The following is a 14,609-nucleotide window of genomic DNA, read 5'->3' on the forward strand; positions in this document are numbered from 1 at the left end:
ATTTCCAAAATTCTTTTAGGAACGGGAAAAACATCAGTGTAAGTAGGCACCTCTAGATATTTGTCCATCTTACACAATTTCTCTAGTGGTATCACAATAGGGTCACAATCATCCAGAGTCGCTAAAACCTCCCGAAGTAACATGCGGAGGTGTTCAAGCTTAAATTTAAAGGACATGACGTCCGAATCTGTCTGAGATAATATCTTTCCTGAATCTGAAAGTTCTCCCTCAGACAGCAATTCCCTGACCCCCAATTGAGAGCACTGTGAGGGTACGTCGGAAATAGCCAATAAAGCATCAGAGGATTCAGTATTCACATTAATACCTGACCTACTGCATTTACCCTGGTACACTGGTAATTTAGATAATACCTCTGTAAGGGTAGTTGACATAACTGCAGCCATCTCCTGCAGAGTAAAAGAATTAGACGCACTAGAGGTACTTGGCGTCGCTTGTGTGGGCGTTAAAGGTTGTGACACTTGGAGAATTGGCTGGCATATCCTGATTCTCTTCAGACTGAGAATCATCCTTAGGCACACTTTCTTTACTTAAAATATGCTTTTTACATTGTAAGGCCCTTTCAGTACAAGAGGTACACAACTTAAGAGGGGGTTCCACAATGGCTTCTAAACACATAGAGCAATTAGTATCCTCAATGTCAGACTAGCAATAGCCACAATAGTCGTTAAACACTTTATTTATTGATTTAATTTTTTTTTAAAAAAACGTGTACTGCGCCTTTAAGGTATAAAAAAAGCGCACAATTTTTTTCCAAACTGCTTAAAAACGTTAAATAACGCTGTAAAATTAACTACACATAATCAATAGTGCCAAAAATTATTGCAAATTTAACCTCCAAAAGATATTTATAACAAAAAATATGTTTGATTTGAAAAAATAACCCCTGTAGAGCTGTGGCGCCTACCTGCCCCCAGGGTACTGCAAAATGACTCGACAACGATCCGGTTAACAGAACACCAGTTTAGGCCCAACCGGAGCTAATGCCTGCTGCCTTCTCAGCCAGAGTAAGCTGCGCGTCTGAGCGTGCGAAAATAGGCCCCGCCCATCATGGACGACGTTCGCATTAGACTAAACAACTGCATGGGAAGCGGTTAGCAAAAAGCGATGTGGTCCCCTAAGCACACATAAAAATAAACAGCCATACTGATTATTTGATCAACCATTAAGCTGCCTCCCCCAGTGTCCCTATGTATATGCTGCTTTAAGTCCTTTATAAATGCTGCCTTAAAGGGACAGTCTACATCAGAATTTTTATTGTTTTAAAAGATAGATAATCCCTTTATTACCAATTCCCCAGTTTTGCATAACCAACACAGTTATATTAATATACTTTTAACCTCTGTGATTATCTTGTATCTAAGCCTCTGCAAACTGCCCCTTTATTTCAGTTCTTTTGACAGACTTGCAGTTTAGCCAATCAGTGCCTGCTCCCAGATAACTTCACGTGCACGAGCACAGTGTTATCTATATGAAATACATGAACTAACACCCTCTAGTGGTGAAAAACTGTTAAAATGCATTCTGAAAAGAGGTGGCCTTCAAGGTCTAAGAAATTAGCATATGAACCTCCTAGGTTAAGCTTTCAACTAAGAATACCAAGAGAACAAAGCAAAACTGGTGATAAAAGTAAATTGGAAAATTGTTTAAAATTACATGCTCTATCTGAATCATGAAAGTTTATTTTGGCCTAGACTGTCCCTTTAAGCCCAGTACTTATGTCAATAAAATAAACACAGGAATTTCAGTACCACCCATTGTTTTACAGGTCAACTGCTTACTCCTTCCCTTGCAGGGAAAAAATGTCAACCAGTTCTAATATACCAAGTCTCCTCAGAAATAAAGGACTGAACATACCTCAATGCTGCTTGTAGCATGAAACCGTTCTCCACACTGAAGATTTCTCTTGCACTACCTTCAGAAGCTCTGTGGGAACCAACACGGATCTTAGTTACACCTGCTAAGATCATCAACCTCAGGGCAGAAATCTTCTTCCATATCTCCCTGAGGAAAATAGTACTCACCGGTACCATTTAAAATAAAAAACTTCTTGATTGAAGAAACTAAAACTAACACCTCACTTTACCTCTTCCTATTACTAACACAGGCAAAGAGAATGACTGGGGGTGGAGGGAAGGGAGGAGCTATATATACAGCTCTGCTGTGGTGCTCTTTGTCACTTCCTGTTAGCAGGAGGATAATATCCCACAAGGATGAAATCCGTGGACTCGTCGTATCTTGTAGAAGAAATAGCTGTTTTTTCTCATTAAAATCATTACATAGCCATAATAATGGGCATAGCCAAGGTACTGAAATGCGAATTAAGGCAGGGGAGGTTGAACAACCACAAGCAGCTATTTCACATACAGAATATTTCACTCCCTCATACCCCCATGGGGAGATTAAATTAGTGCTTTAGTCTCCTATTAACATAGCTTTTCCACAAAGAAAACATTTGTTACTAGGTATTTGCAGCTTTCAGATGCCTCAGATTGCGGAAGGCGGCGGCCACACATGTTAATCAGCTCTTTTCTGAACCAGATTTCTTCTTGAGAAGGTGCAACACACTAAGACCTGTGCAAATCCAGTGTGTTGCACTTTCTCAAGAAGAAGTGATTCTCCGAAAAGAGCCGTCTTATTCAACTTTCTAAGGCATCATATACCTCTGACTGCACATGCCTATTTGTTACCCATATTTTGGGTCTAGGTAGGGATATGACCGGCAAAAGTAGCTATTTCAAATAACAAATAAAGGTAAAGTAGCTGTTTATCAACAATTCAATACACTCCAGCAGGTAAAATGGACCATTAAACACCTTAAAGGGGGAGACCATTTTTAGAGTACAAGGCCCATTTAAAAAGGCTTTAGTACACTTTATTTTTTTTTTAAAGGACCACTCAATGCAGAAGAATTACATAATTAAAGTGATGGTAAATCCTAGCGTTTCACTTACCATTGGAACAAATAAATCGGACTTTCATTCATGAAGTATAAAATACTTCATGCTGAAAGCTCCTTTATTTGTTTCAAGCGATCGCCTTCACTGAGCTAAGGCAGCCCACCGGCAGAACGCTATTTTCGCTATCTGGCAGAGAGGTAACGTTTCCACCTCTTAGCCAATAGCCGTGCGGAAAATCTGTCTTGCATGAATGAAAGTCCCCTTTATTTGTTCGTTTCCGAAACGATAGGATTTGCCATCACTTTAACAAGTACATAATAAAAAGACAATGCAATAGCACTTACTCTGAATTTCAAAAAAGCTGTAGATTTTTTTTTCAGACAAATTTATTTTTTCTTCCATTTTCCAGACCCCCTGAATAATGTGATAGACATCAGCCAATCAGACTAGTATACATATACACAGTGAGCTTGTGCACATGCTAAGTAGGATCTTGTTTCCCACAAAGTTTATAGAAAAGAAAATTCTCCTTTGCACACAGAACCCAAATAAATTGTCCGTTGATACAGCAATATGCTGCCTTAAAAGGAAATTCTTGGCGTACACTTTCACAACAAGACTCGTCCGGTCTTGAGTAGTGGAACCAGCGGGAACTTTTCATCAGAACAAATTAATGCTTGACAGGCGCCAACAACTCACTCCTGTTGCAGTCATCTGTACCTCCCTCTGGTGCAGTACCTCCCTCTGTAACTGGTGCAGTCATCTGTACCTCCCTCTTCGGACGTCACTGGGGTTTGCGCATCGCCTACACGTATACCATTGGGCAGCAACACTCCAGTGCAGGCTTACACAGAGTAAGGAAAAGAAAAACATAATTTATGCTTACCTGATAAATTCCTTTCTCCTGTAGTGTAGTCAGTCCACGGGTCATCCATTACTTATGGAATATATCTCTTCCTAACAGGAAACTGCAAGAGAATTACCCAGCAGAGCTGCTATATAGCTCCTCCCCTCACCTATCATACTCAGTCATTCGACCAAAGCAGACGAGAAAGGAGGAACCATAGGGTACAGTGGTGACTGGAGTTTAATTAAAATTTAGACCTGCCGTAAAAACAGGGCGGGCCGTGGACTGACTACACTACAGGAGAAAGGAATTTATCAGGTAAGCATAAATTATGTTTTCTCCTGTTAAGTGTAGTCAGTCCACGGGTCATCCATTACTTATGGAATACCAATACCAAAGCTAAAGTACACGGATGAAGGGAGGGACAAGGCAGGAACATTAAACAGAAGGAACCACTGCCTGAAGTACCTTTCTCCCAAAAATAGCCTCCGACGAAGCAAAAGTGTCAAATTTGTAAAATTTTGAAAAAGTGTGAAGCGAAGACCAAGTCGCAGCCTTGCAAATCTGTTCAACAGAGGCCTCATTTTTAAAGGCCCAGGTGGAAGCCACAGCTCTAGTAGAATGAGCTGTAATCCTTTCAGGAGGCTGCTGTCCAGCAGTCTCATAGGCTAAGCGTATTATGCTACGAAGCCAAAAAGAGAGAGAGGTAGCCGAAGCCTTTTGACCTCTCCTCTGTCCAGAGTAAACGACAAACAGGGAAGAAGTTTGACGAAAATCCTTAGTTGCCTGCAAATAGAATTTCAGGGCACGGACTACGTCCAGATTATGCAAAAGTCGTTCCTTCTTTGAAGAAGGGTTAGGACACAGAGATGGAACAACAATCTCTTGATTGATATTCCTGTTAGTAACTACCTTAGGTAAGAACCCAGGTTTAGTACGCAGGACTACCTTGTCTGAATGAAAAATCAGATAAGGAGAATCACAATGTAAGGCAGATAACTCAGAGACTCTTCGAGCCGAGGAAATAGCCATCAAAAACAGAACTTTCCAAGATAACAGCTTGATATCAATGGAATGAAGGGGTTCAAATGGAACGCCTTGAAGAACATTAAGAACTAAGTTTAAGCTCCACGGCGGAGCAACAGACTTAAACACAGGCTTAATCCTAGTTAAAGCCTGACAGAAAGCCTGAACGTCTGGAACTTCAGCCAGACGTTTGTGTAGAAGAATAGACAGAGCAGAAATCTGTCCCTTTAACGAACTAGTAGATAAGCCCTTTTCTAAACCCTCTTGTAGAAAGGACAATATCCTAGGAATCCTAACCTTACTCCATGAGTAACTCTTGGATTCGCACCAATGTAAATATTTACGCCATATCTTATGGTAAATATTTCTGGTAACAGGCTTCCTAGCCTGTATTAAGGTATCAATAACCGACTCCGAGAAGCCACGCTTTGATAGAATCAAGCGTTCAATCTCCATGCAGTCATCCTCAGAGAAATTAGATTTGGATGTTTGAAAGGACCCTGAATTAGAAGGTCCTGTCTCAGAGGCAGAGACCACGGTGGACAGGACGACATGTCCACTAGGTCTGCATACCAGGTCCTGCGTGGCCACGCAGGCGCTATCAGAATCACCGAAGCTCTCTCCTGTTTGATCTTGGCAATCAAACGAGGAAGCATCGGGAATGGTGGAAACACATAAGCCATGTTGAAGACCCAAGGGGCTGTCAGAGCATCTATCAGCACCGCTCCCGGGTCCCCGTAACAAGGAAGCTTGGCGTTCTGACGAGACGCCATGAGATCCAGATCTGGTTTGCCCCAACGACGAATCAGTTGAGCAAAGACCTCCGGATGAAGCTCCCACTCCCCCGGATGAAAAGTCTGGCGACTTAGAAAATCCGCCTCCCAGTTCTCCACGCCTGGGATGTAGATCGCTGACAGGTGGCAAGAGTGAGACTCTGCCCAGCGAATTATCTTTGAGACTTCCAACATCGCTAGGGAACTTCTGGTTCCCCCTTGATGGTTGATGTAAGCCACAGTCGTGATGTTGTCCGACTGAAATCTGATGAACCTCAGAGTTGCTAACTGAGGCCAAGCTAGGAGAGCATTGAATATTGCTCTTAACTCCAGAATATTTATTGGGAGGAGTTTCTCCTCCTGAGTCCATAATCCCTGAGCTTTCAGGGAATTCCAGACTGCTCCCCAGCCTAGAAGGCTGGCGTCTGTTGTTACAATCGTCCAATCTGGCCTTCGAAAGGTCATCCCCTTGGACAGATGTGGCCGAGAAAGCCACCATAGAAGAGAATCTCTGGTCTCTTGATCCAGATTTAGTAGGGGGGACAAATCTGAGTAATCCCCGTTCCACTGACTTAGCATGCACAATTGCAGCGGTCTGAGATGCAGGCGCGCAAATGGTACTATGTCCATTGCCGCTACCATTAAACCGATTACTTCCATGCACTGAGCTACTGACGGGTGTGGAATGGAATGAAGGACACGGCAAGCATTTAGAAGTTTTAATAACCTGGCCTCTGTCAGGAAAATTTTCATCTCTACAGAATCTATAAGAGTCCCTAGAAAGGGAACTCTTGTAAGTGGTAATAGAGAACTCTTTTCCACGTTCACCTTCCACCCATGCGACCTCAGAAATGCCAGAACTATCTCTGTATGAGACTTGGCAGTTTGAAAACTTGACGCTTGTATCAGAATGTCGTCTAGGTACGGAGTCACCGCTATGCCTCGCGGTCTTAGTACCGCCAGAAGTGATCCTAGAATTTTTGTAAAGATTCTTGGAGCCGTAGCTAATCCGAAGGGAAGAGCTACAAACTGGTAATGCCTGTCTAGGAAGGCAAATCTCAGATACCGGTAATGGTCCTTGTGAATCGGTATGTGAAGGTAGGCATCCTTTAGATCCACTGTGGTCATGTACTGACCCTCTTGGATCATGGGAAGGATGGTTCGAATAGTTTCCATTTTGAATGATGGAACTCTTAGAAATTTGTTTAGGATCTTTAAGTCCAAGATTGGCCTGAAGGTTCCCTCTTTCTTGGGAACCACAAATAGGTTTGAATAGAATCCCTGCCCGTGTTCCGTCCGCGGAACTGGGTGGATTACCCCCATTAGTAAGAGGTCTTGTACACAGCGTAGAAACGCCTCCTTCTTTATTTGGTTTGCTGATAACCTTGAAAGATGAAATCTCCCCCGTGGAGGAGAAGTTTTGAAGTCCAGGAGATATCCCTGAGATATGATCTCCAACGCCCAGGGATCCTGGACATCTCTTGCCCAAGCCTGGGCGAAGAGAGAAAGTCTGCCCCCCACTAGATCCGTTTCCAGATAGGGGGCCCTCTCTTCATGCTGTTTTGGGGGCAGCAGCAGGCTTCTTGGCCTGCTTGCCCCTGTTCCAGGACTGGTTAACTTTCCAGCCCTGTCTGTAACGAGCAACAGCTCCTTCCTGTTTTGGAGCAGAGGAAGTTGATGCTGCTCCTGCCTTGAAGTTACGAAAGGCACGAAAATTAGACTGTTTGGCCTTTGATTTGGCCCTGTCCTGAGGTAGAGCATGGCCCTTACCTCCCGTAATGTCAGCAATAATTTCTTTCAAGCCGGGCCCGAATAAGGTCTGCCCTTTGAAAGGAATATTAAGCAATTTAGATTTAGAAGTCACGTCAGCTGACCAGGATTTAAGCCATAGCGCTCTGCGCGCTTGGATGGCGAATCCGGAGTTCTTAGCCGTAAGTTTGTTTAAATGCACAACGGCATCAGAAACAAATGCGTTAGCTAGCTTAAGTGTCTTAAGCTTGTTGATTATTTCATCCAATGGAGCTGAGCGAATGGCCTCTTCCAGAGACTCAAACCAGAATGCTGCCGCAGCAGTGACAGGCGCAATGCATGCGAGGGGATGTAAAATAAAACCTTGTTGAACAAACATTTTCTTAAGGTAACCCTCTAATTTTTTATCCATTGGATCTGAAAAGGCACAACTATCCTCCACCGGGATAGTGGTACGCTTAGCTAAAGTAGAAACTGCTCCCTCCACCTTAGGGACCGTCTGCCATAAGTCTCGTGTGGTGGCGTCAATAGGAAACATTTTCCTAAATATGGGAGGAGGGGTAAAAGGCACACCCGGTCTATCCCACTCCTTGCTAATAATCTCTGTAAGCCTTTTTGGTATAGGAAATACGTCAGTACACACCGGTACCGCATAGTATCTATCCAACCTACATAATTTCTCTGGAATTGCAACCGTGTTACAATCATTCAGAGCCGCTAATACCTCCCCTAGCAATGTGCGGAGGTTCTCTAGCTTAAATTTAAAATTGGAAATCTCTGAATCCAGTCTCCCTGGATCAGATCCGTCACCCACAGAATGAAGCTCTCCGTCCTCACGTTCTGCAAACTGTGACGCAGTATCTGACATGGCTCTCATCTCATCCGCGCGCTCTATCCTTAACCCAGAGCTATCGCGCTTGCCTCTTAATTCTGGCAACTTAGATAATACTTCTGTCATAACAGTAGCCATGTCTTGCAAAGTGATTTGTAAGGGCCTCCCTGATGTACTTGGCGCCACAAAATCACGCACCTCCTGAGCGGGAGGCGAAGGTACTGACACGTGAGGAGAGTTAGTCGGCATAACTACCCCCTCGTCGTCTGGTGATAATTTCTTTACATGTAAAGATTGACTTTTATTTAAAGTAGCATCAATGCAATTAGTACACAAATTTCTATTGGGCTCCACATTGGCCTTTAAACATAGTGAACAAAGAGATTCATCTAAGTCAGACATGTTTAAACAAACTAGCAATGAGACTAGCAAACTTGGAAATACTTTTCAAAATTAATTTACAAGCAATATAAAAAACGTTACTGTGCCTTTAAGAAGCACAGAAAAACTGACACAGTTGAAATAACAATGACCAAAATAGTTATAGCAACCAAATTTTCACAGTAAATGTATTAAGTTAGCAAAGGATTGCACCCACCAGCAAATGGATGATTAACCCCTTAGTACCCAAAAACGGATAACAATTATATAATTAACGTTTTTCTCACAGTCAAATACACTGTCACAGGACTGCTGTCCTGATTACCTCCCTCAAAATGGATTTTGAAGACCCCTGAGCTCTCTAGAGACGATCTGGATCATGGAGGATGAAGTAGACAGATTGTGACTGAATTTTTACTGCGCAAAAAAGCGCTAAAATAGGCCCCTCCCACTCATATTACAACAGTGGGGAAGCTCAGAAACAGTTTCTATGCAGAAAACAAAAATGGCCATGTGGTAAAAATCATGCCCTAATAAGTTTTATCACCAAGTACCTCACAAAAACGATTAACAAGCCAGTAAACGTTTTAAACATACATTTGAAAGTTATGTATTATTATTAATAAGCCTGCTACCAGTCGTTTTTACTGCAGTTAAGGCTCATACATTATTTCAGTATTAACAGTATTTTCAGAGTCAATTCCATTCCTTAGAAAAATACATTCAGTGTACACACACACACACACACATCAGCCTGATACCAGTCGCTATCACTGCATTTAAGGCTGAACTTACTTACAATGGTATCAGCAGTATTTTCTCAGTCAATTCCATTCCTCAGAAAATAAATTACTGCACATACCTCATTTGTTGCAGGGGAGCCCTGCATGCTATTCCCCTTCTCTGAAGTTACCTCACTCCTCAGATGAGAACAGCCAGTGGATCTTAGTTACGTCTGCTAAGACCATAGAAAAAAACCCAGGCAGATTCTTCTTCTAATGCTGCCTGAGAATAAACAGCACACTCCGGTGCCATTTAAAAATAACAAACTTTTGATTGTAGAAATAAACTAAGTTAAAAAACACCACAGATCTCTCACAGCTTCCTTTTTAGTTAGGCTGCAAGAGAATGACTGAGTATGATAGGTGAGGGGAGGAGCTATATAGCAGCTCTGCTGGGTAATTCTCTTGCAGTTTCCTGTTAGGAAGAGATATATTCCATAAGTAATGGATGACCCGTGGACTGACTACACTTAACAGGAGAAAGGGATATACCCTTAGAGCGGTGCTTCACGCTTTTGGTAGGTCAGAGATGCATCCAAAATAAATAACAGAAGGAGCGGAGCACCAGCTTCCATAAAACTTTGAATCTTTATTCTAACAACGATTAAAAAGTTCAAATATACAAAGGAATGCAAAAGGTAAAAGGAGTCAGGAGTCAGCAGACAGCTGACGCTTTTCAGGCTAAGCGCCTTTGCCAAAGCTTTGACAACGGCGCTGAGCCGAAACGCGTCAGCTGTGTGCTGACTACTTTTTCCTTTTGCATTCATTTGTGTATTTGAACTTTTAATCATTGCTGGAATAAAGATGCCAAGTTTTATGTAAGCTGGTGCGCCGCTCCTTCCGTTATTTATTTTGGATGCATCCCCACAAAGTTTGTATATAAAAATAATGGAATGATAATGGAAGCAAATTGGAAAGTGTCTTAAAACGGCACAATGTTTCTGAATCATAAAAGTAAATTTTGACTTGAGTGTCCCTTTAAAGATTTCAGGCAATTTGAATTATGGACAATTGTGAATGGTTATGTTGTTGCACCCGAACCTTAACCTTTTGAGTGCTAATGACGGCTCTGAGCCATCACAGAGTTTCCCACTCTGGTGCTAAAGACGGCTCAGAGCCGTCATTAGCACTCTCCCACCTTGAGGGAGATCTGGGGGCTCCACCCCGGCGATCGGGCGTGCATAGTGAAAGGCAATGCCGGGGCTTCGCGTTATGCACGGTGATGTCACGCGCAATAAGGTGATGACGTCGCCACGCAACTTTATTTATACTTAACATTGTTAAGTATAGGAGCAGGGGGCATGCTGCTTAGATGCCTGTATCTTAGGCATCTAAGCAGCTACAGACCCCCAAAACCCACCATTGGAAAGGTACTCACCTAACCTTTCCAACAGTGTAAGTCTTGGAGGTCTAAAAAAAACAAAAACTTAAAAAAAAAAAATCTTAGCACCCAGGTGGGAAAAGTGCTTAGCACTCAAAGGGTTAATATTCTTGAATAGATCACAATTGACACAGTTTGTATGTGGACTTTGATGTTTCCAAGGAGAAATTAACAAAGCATTTCATATGATATTCTAATGAAAACAGGAAGATGGAATAGTACCTTTTATTGGACCAACACTTCAATGAAATTACATACTTCAAAACCTCACATGATTCATCAGATGAAAAATAATTCAGACAACTGAAAATATTTCCCTTCCTTCAAATATATATTGTACATAATAAACTAGACAAATGAATATTTAAGTATTGTTAAAATCATCCAATGCCTGTTAAAATGTCCTAACATCTGTTACACTGATACGTACTGTACATTTTATTCTTTTTTAAATGCTGACTAAGTTTCCCACATTCCTCAGCTTTGCAGTGACTTGCAGAAAGCAATTAAACTGTTCAAAAAGAGAGAAAACGTCAGTAGTTGGAAACTTGTGACCTTCAGAATACACAATATAGATAACTTTTCTTTGGCATGTTCAGCAGTTGTTGCAGAATTCCTCTATATACAGAGATAGATAAAGGAATTCAAATATAATTGACTCATGATAATAAACTTGAGACTCACAATAATAGAATTTCATACAGTGATCTGTAAAGATATGTTTCTACAGACACATCAATATATTAGCAAGTCCATACAATTTAATATGGTCTAAATAAAAGTCTGGACTTCATTTGTTTTTATTGTAGAATGAAACAAAATTTCAGGAAAACAACCATTTCAACAGAACATATATTTGCTATTTTGTTATAGCTTTTAGATATATACTGTATCTGTCCACATCAAGTCTAGAACCAAATTTATTTTTTTCTCTTAAAGGGACACTGAACCCAATTTTTTTTCTTTCGTGATTCAGATAGGAGTAAGCTAGAACGTTGCTTAAAATTGCATGCTCTATTATCAAATTTTCTTTATTCTCTTGGTATCTTCATTTGAAAAGCAAGAATGTAAGTTTAGAAGCCGGCTCATTTTTGATGAACAACCTGGGTTGTTCTTGCTGATTGGTGGATAAATTCACCCACCAAAAAACAAGTGCTGTCCATGAACTGAACCAAAAATTGGCTGGCTCCTTAGCTTAGATGCCTTATTTTTCAAATAAAGATAGCAATAGAACAAAGAAAATTGATAATAGGAGTAAATTAGCAAGTTGCTTACAATTGCATGCTCTATCTGAATCATGAAAGGAACGATTTGGGTTCAGTGTCCCTTTAATTTAAATCTAATAAACAAACAAGTAGAAAAACAATGAAAACAAATGAAACAGTAATATGTATTGTTGAAACTGATTAAAAGAGACGTACACTGAATTCAATATTAGCAAAAGAAACCTTTTTTCATGATTCAGAAAGAGCATTGAATTTGAAAGAACTTTATAATTTACTTCTAATATCAATTTTATTTACTTCTCTGAATAATTTGTTAAAAAGTAGGGACATAAGCTCAGGAGCGTGCACGTGCCTGGAGTTTTGCAAGAGCACTATATGGCAGCTCTATTTCCTGCCATTTAATTCTCTAGACACCAACCTAGCTATCTCTTTAAAGGGATATGAAACCCAATTTTTTTTTTCTTTTAACATTCAGATAGAGCATACAATCTTAAACAACTTTCCAATTTACTTCTATTATCTAATTTGCTTCATTATCTTGGTATCCTTTGTTGAAGAAGCAATAATGCACTTCTGGGAGTTAGCTGAACACATTGTGGGAGCCAATAACATGAGACAGATATGAACAGTCTCTTGAGCCTACCTAGGTATCCTTATTCAACAAAGGATACCAATAAAACAAAACAAATTGGACAATAGAAGTAAATTGGAAAGTTGTTTAAAATCACATGCTCTATCTGAATCATGAAAGAAAAATGTTGGGTTTCATGTCCCTTTAAACAACAAAACAATACCATGGGAAGGAAATCAGTTTGGTAATAGTAAATTGTAAATATTTTTTTAAACTGTATGCTCTCTCTGAACCACACAATAAATATGTATGCTTTTATATCCCTTTAATTGGGGGGGGGGGGGGACATGTCAGGTTATTAGGAATATATTTGGGGATCAAATGAATCAAAAAGTAAACATTTCAGCCAGACTTCATGTCAAAAAGTATAAGGTTTCCCTCAGCAACACACAATTCCACATGTACCACTGTGCAAAGGTCAACAGAGACAACATTACAAATGTATTTGTGTGGTTTATTACATACACGAGTCTATTATTCCATACAGCATAAATATATGTTTGGTCACATGACATCCAGTTAACATAGGTCATTTACATGTTGAGTATTTCATTATACAATAAAAGGACTACAAATATACCAGCAATGCACTAGAAAACAAACTTCCATAGTGCAATTAGAAAATCTGCAGCACTATTAAAAAGCGGTATCTAAAAGCCTAGCTGCAGCAATGAGTTTCTTTAAAAAAGGCATCTAAATATAAACATTAAACAATTGGACAACAGACATTGTGCATAACATTTAAGATTTGGAAGAGGATTAAAATACTAATATTTAAGTGTCCTGGTTTAAAAATTAATAAATACAAACAAAAAAATAATAATAATAATAAACCAATATAAAAATATACACCACTCGAGACAAAACAGGCTTGTCAGTGTTAAATCTCACTTTCATACGTATGCAGATGTGTCTTTAGGGAAAGAATTTCTGTGTAGCTGCGGTTGGTCTTCCGGTAAAAATCCAAGCCAGTGAGCTGTTCTATGTCACGAACACGTGCAGTGTGCGTTTTTAAAAGATCTTCTACCCACTTTGTATCCTCTTCAGTAGCCTAAAGAAGAAGAATTTTCAAATTAGAGAAGTAGTTTAGACTTGTTGAATCATTACTCTAGGAAGGTAGGTAGACATATGTAAATACTAATTACATGCCTGTAAGTGAACCAAGTGTGTTATTATCACCTGAATTTTACATTTGAATAGACTGCTTCAATTTGATTTCTTTTAGATGGAGACATTTATGGGGGTCAATTTATCAAAGGCTTTACCAGCCTTCGCAACCCCTACGACTACAGGTTCTCACAAGCAGCGGTAATCAGACCGCTGCTTACCTAACCTCTTCGCCACCTCTTAGGTGGTGAATTTCAATCTCTCTGGTCTCGTCTGACCAGGGGGATTGACAGTTCCTGCCCATGTGTGACTGGCTGTGCGTGGGCAGGAGGTAGCATTGCTTTCTTGTGCAATGCTGAATTCCGGCAGGGGAATTCAGTCCGCCAGAGGCGAGCTGCGGCAGAGAGGGGCGTGTATGTACGCTCCTGTCCACTGCAGCTTGATAAATCGACCTATATAAGCCGTACACATATAAAATATTTATTTCATTACTTTAACCTGCTCAAACACATTCCAGTCATCATTTAGAAGTTTAAAAGCAATCCAAGGGGCATTAAACACTAAATAAATGCTAGATAGAATGATGCATTCAAACAAAAGATTAGTCTGAGAATAACATGTAGATGTAGTTTTTAAAGTTTCATTAGTTGTTTAAATATTGACAAAATAAGTGTAAAGTTTTATTGTCCATAAACAATGGGAGCTGCCATGTTGTAACTTAGGTTACCTTCTCTACTGTGGCCAATTCGGGACAGTTATAAATAGGTCACTAGAGTTTGCAGCCAATGGCTGTGTGGAATATAACAGTGTTCTGCACTTTCAGTTCTAGCAGGAACTGAAACGCTTACAATTTCAGAATGGAATTACAGGAAAAGAGGACAAAATAAATAATGAAAGTATATTGTAGAGGTTTGTTTTTTTTATATACAGTATATATATGATTTATTATTTTATAT

The 14,609-nt window shown here is 40.3% G+C and overlaps 1 protein-coding gene across 1 annotated transcript in view; it reads right to left on the reverse strand.

Annotated features, from left to right (window-relative positions):
* Nucleotides 1-12,979: 12,979 nt before the first annotated feature.
* The window catches only part of ENPP2 (ectonucleotide pyrophosphatase/phosphodiesterase 2), a 136,005-nt gene continuing 134,375 nt past the window's right edge, over nt 12,980-14,609 (reverse strand). The window contains 1 exon segment of the mRNA XM_053715316.1: nt 12,980-13,597. Coding sequence (XP_053571291.1) covers nt 13,427-13,597 — 171 coding nt within the window. The 3' untranslated portion in view covers nt 12,980-13,426.

Source organism: Bombina bombina, chromosome 5 (genome assembly GCF_027579735.1).
Source record: "Bombina bombina isolate aBomBom1 chromosome 5, aBomBom1.pri, whole genome shotgun sequence".
Taxonomy (NCBI): domain Eukaryota; kingdom Metazoa; phylum Chordata; class Amphibia; order Anura; family Bombinatoridae; genus Bombina; species Bombina bombina.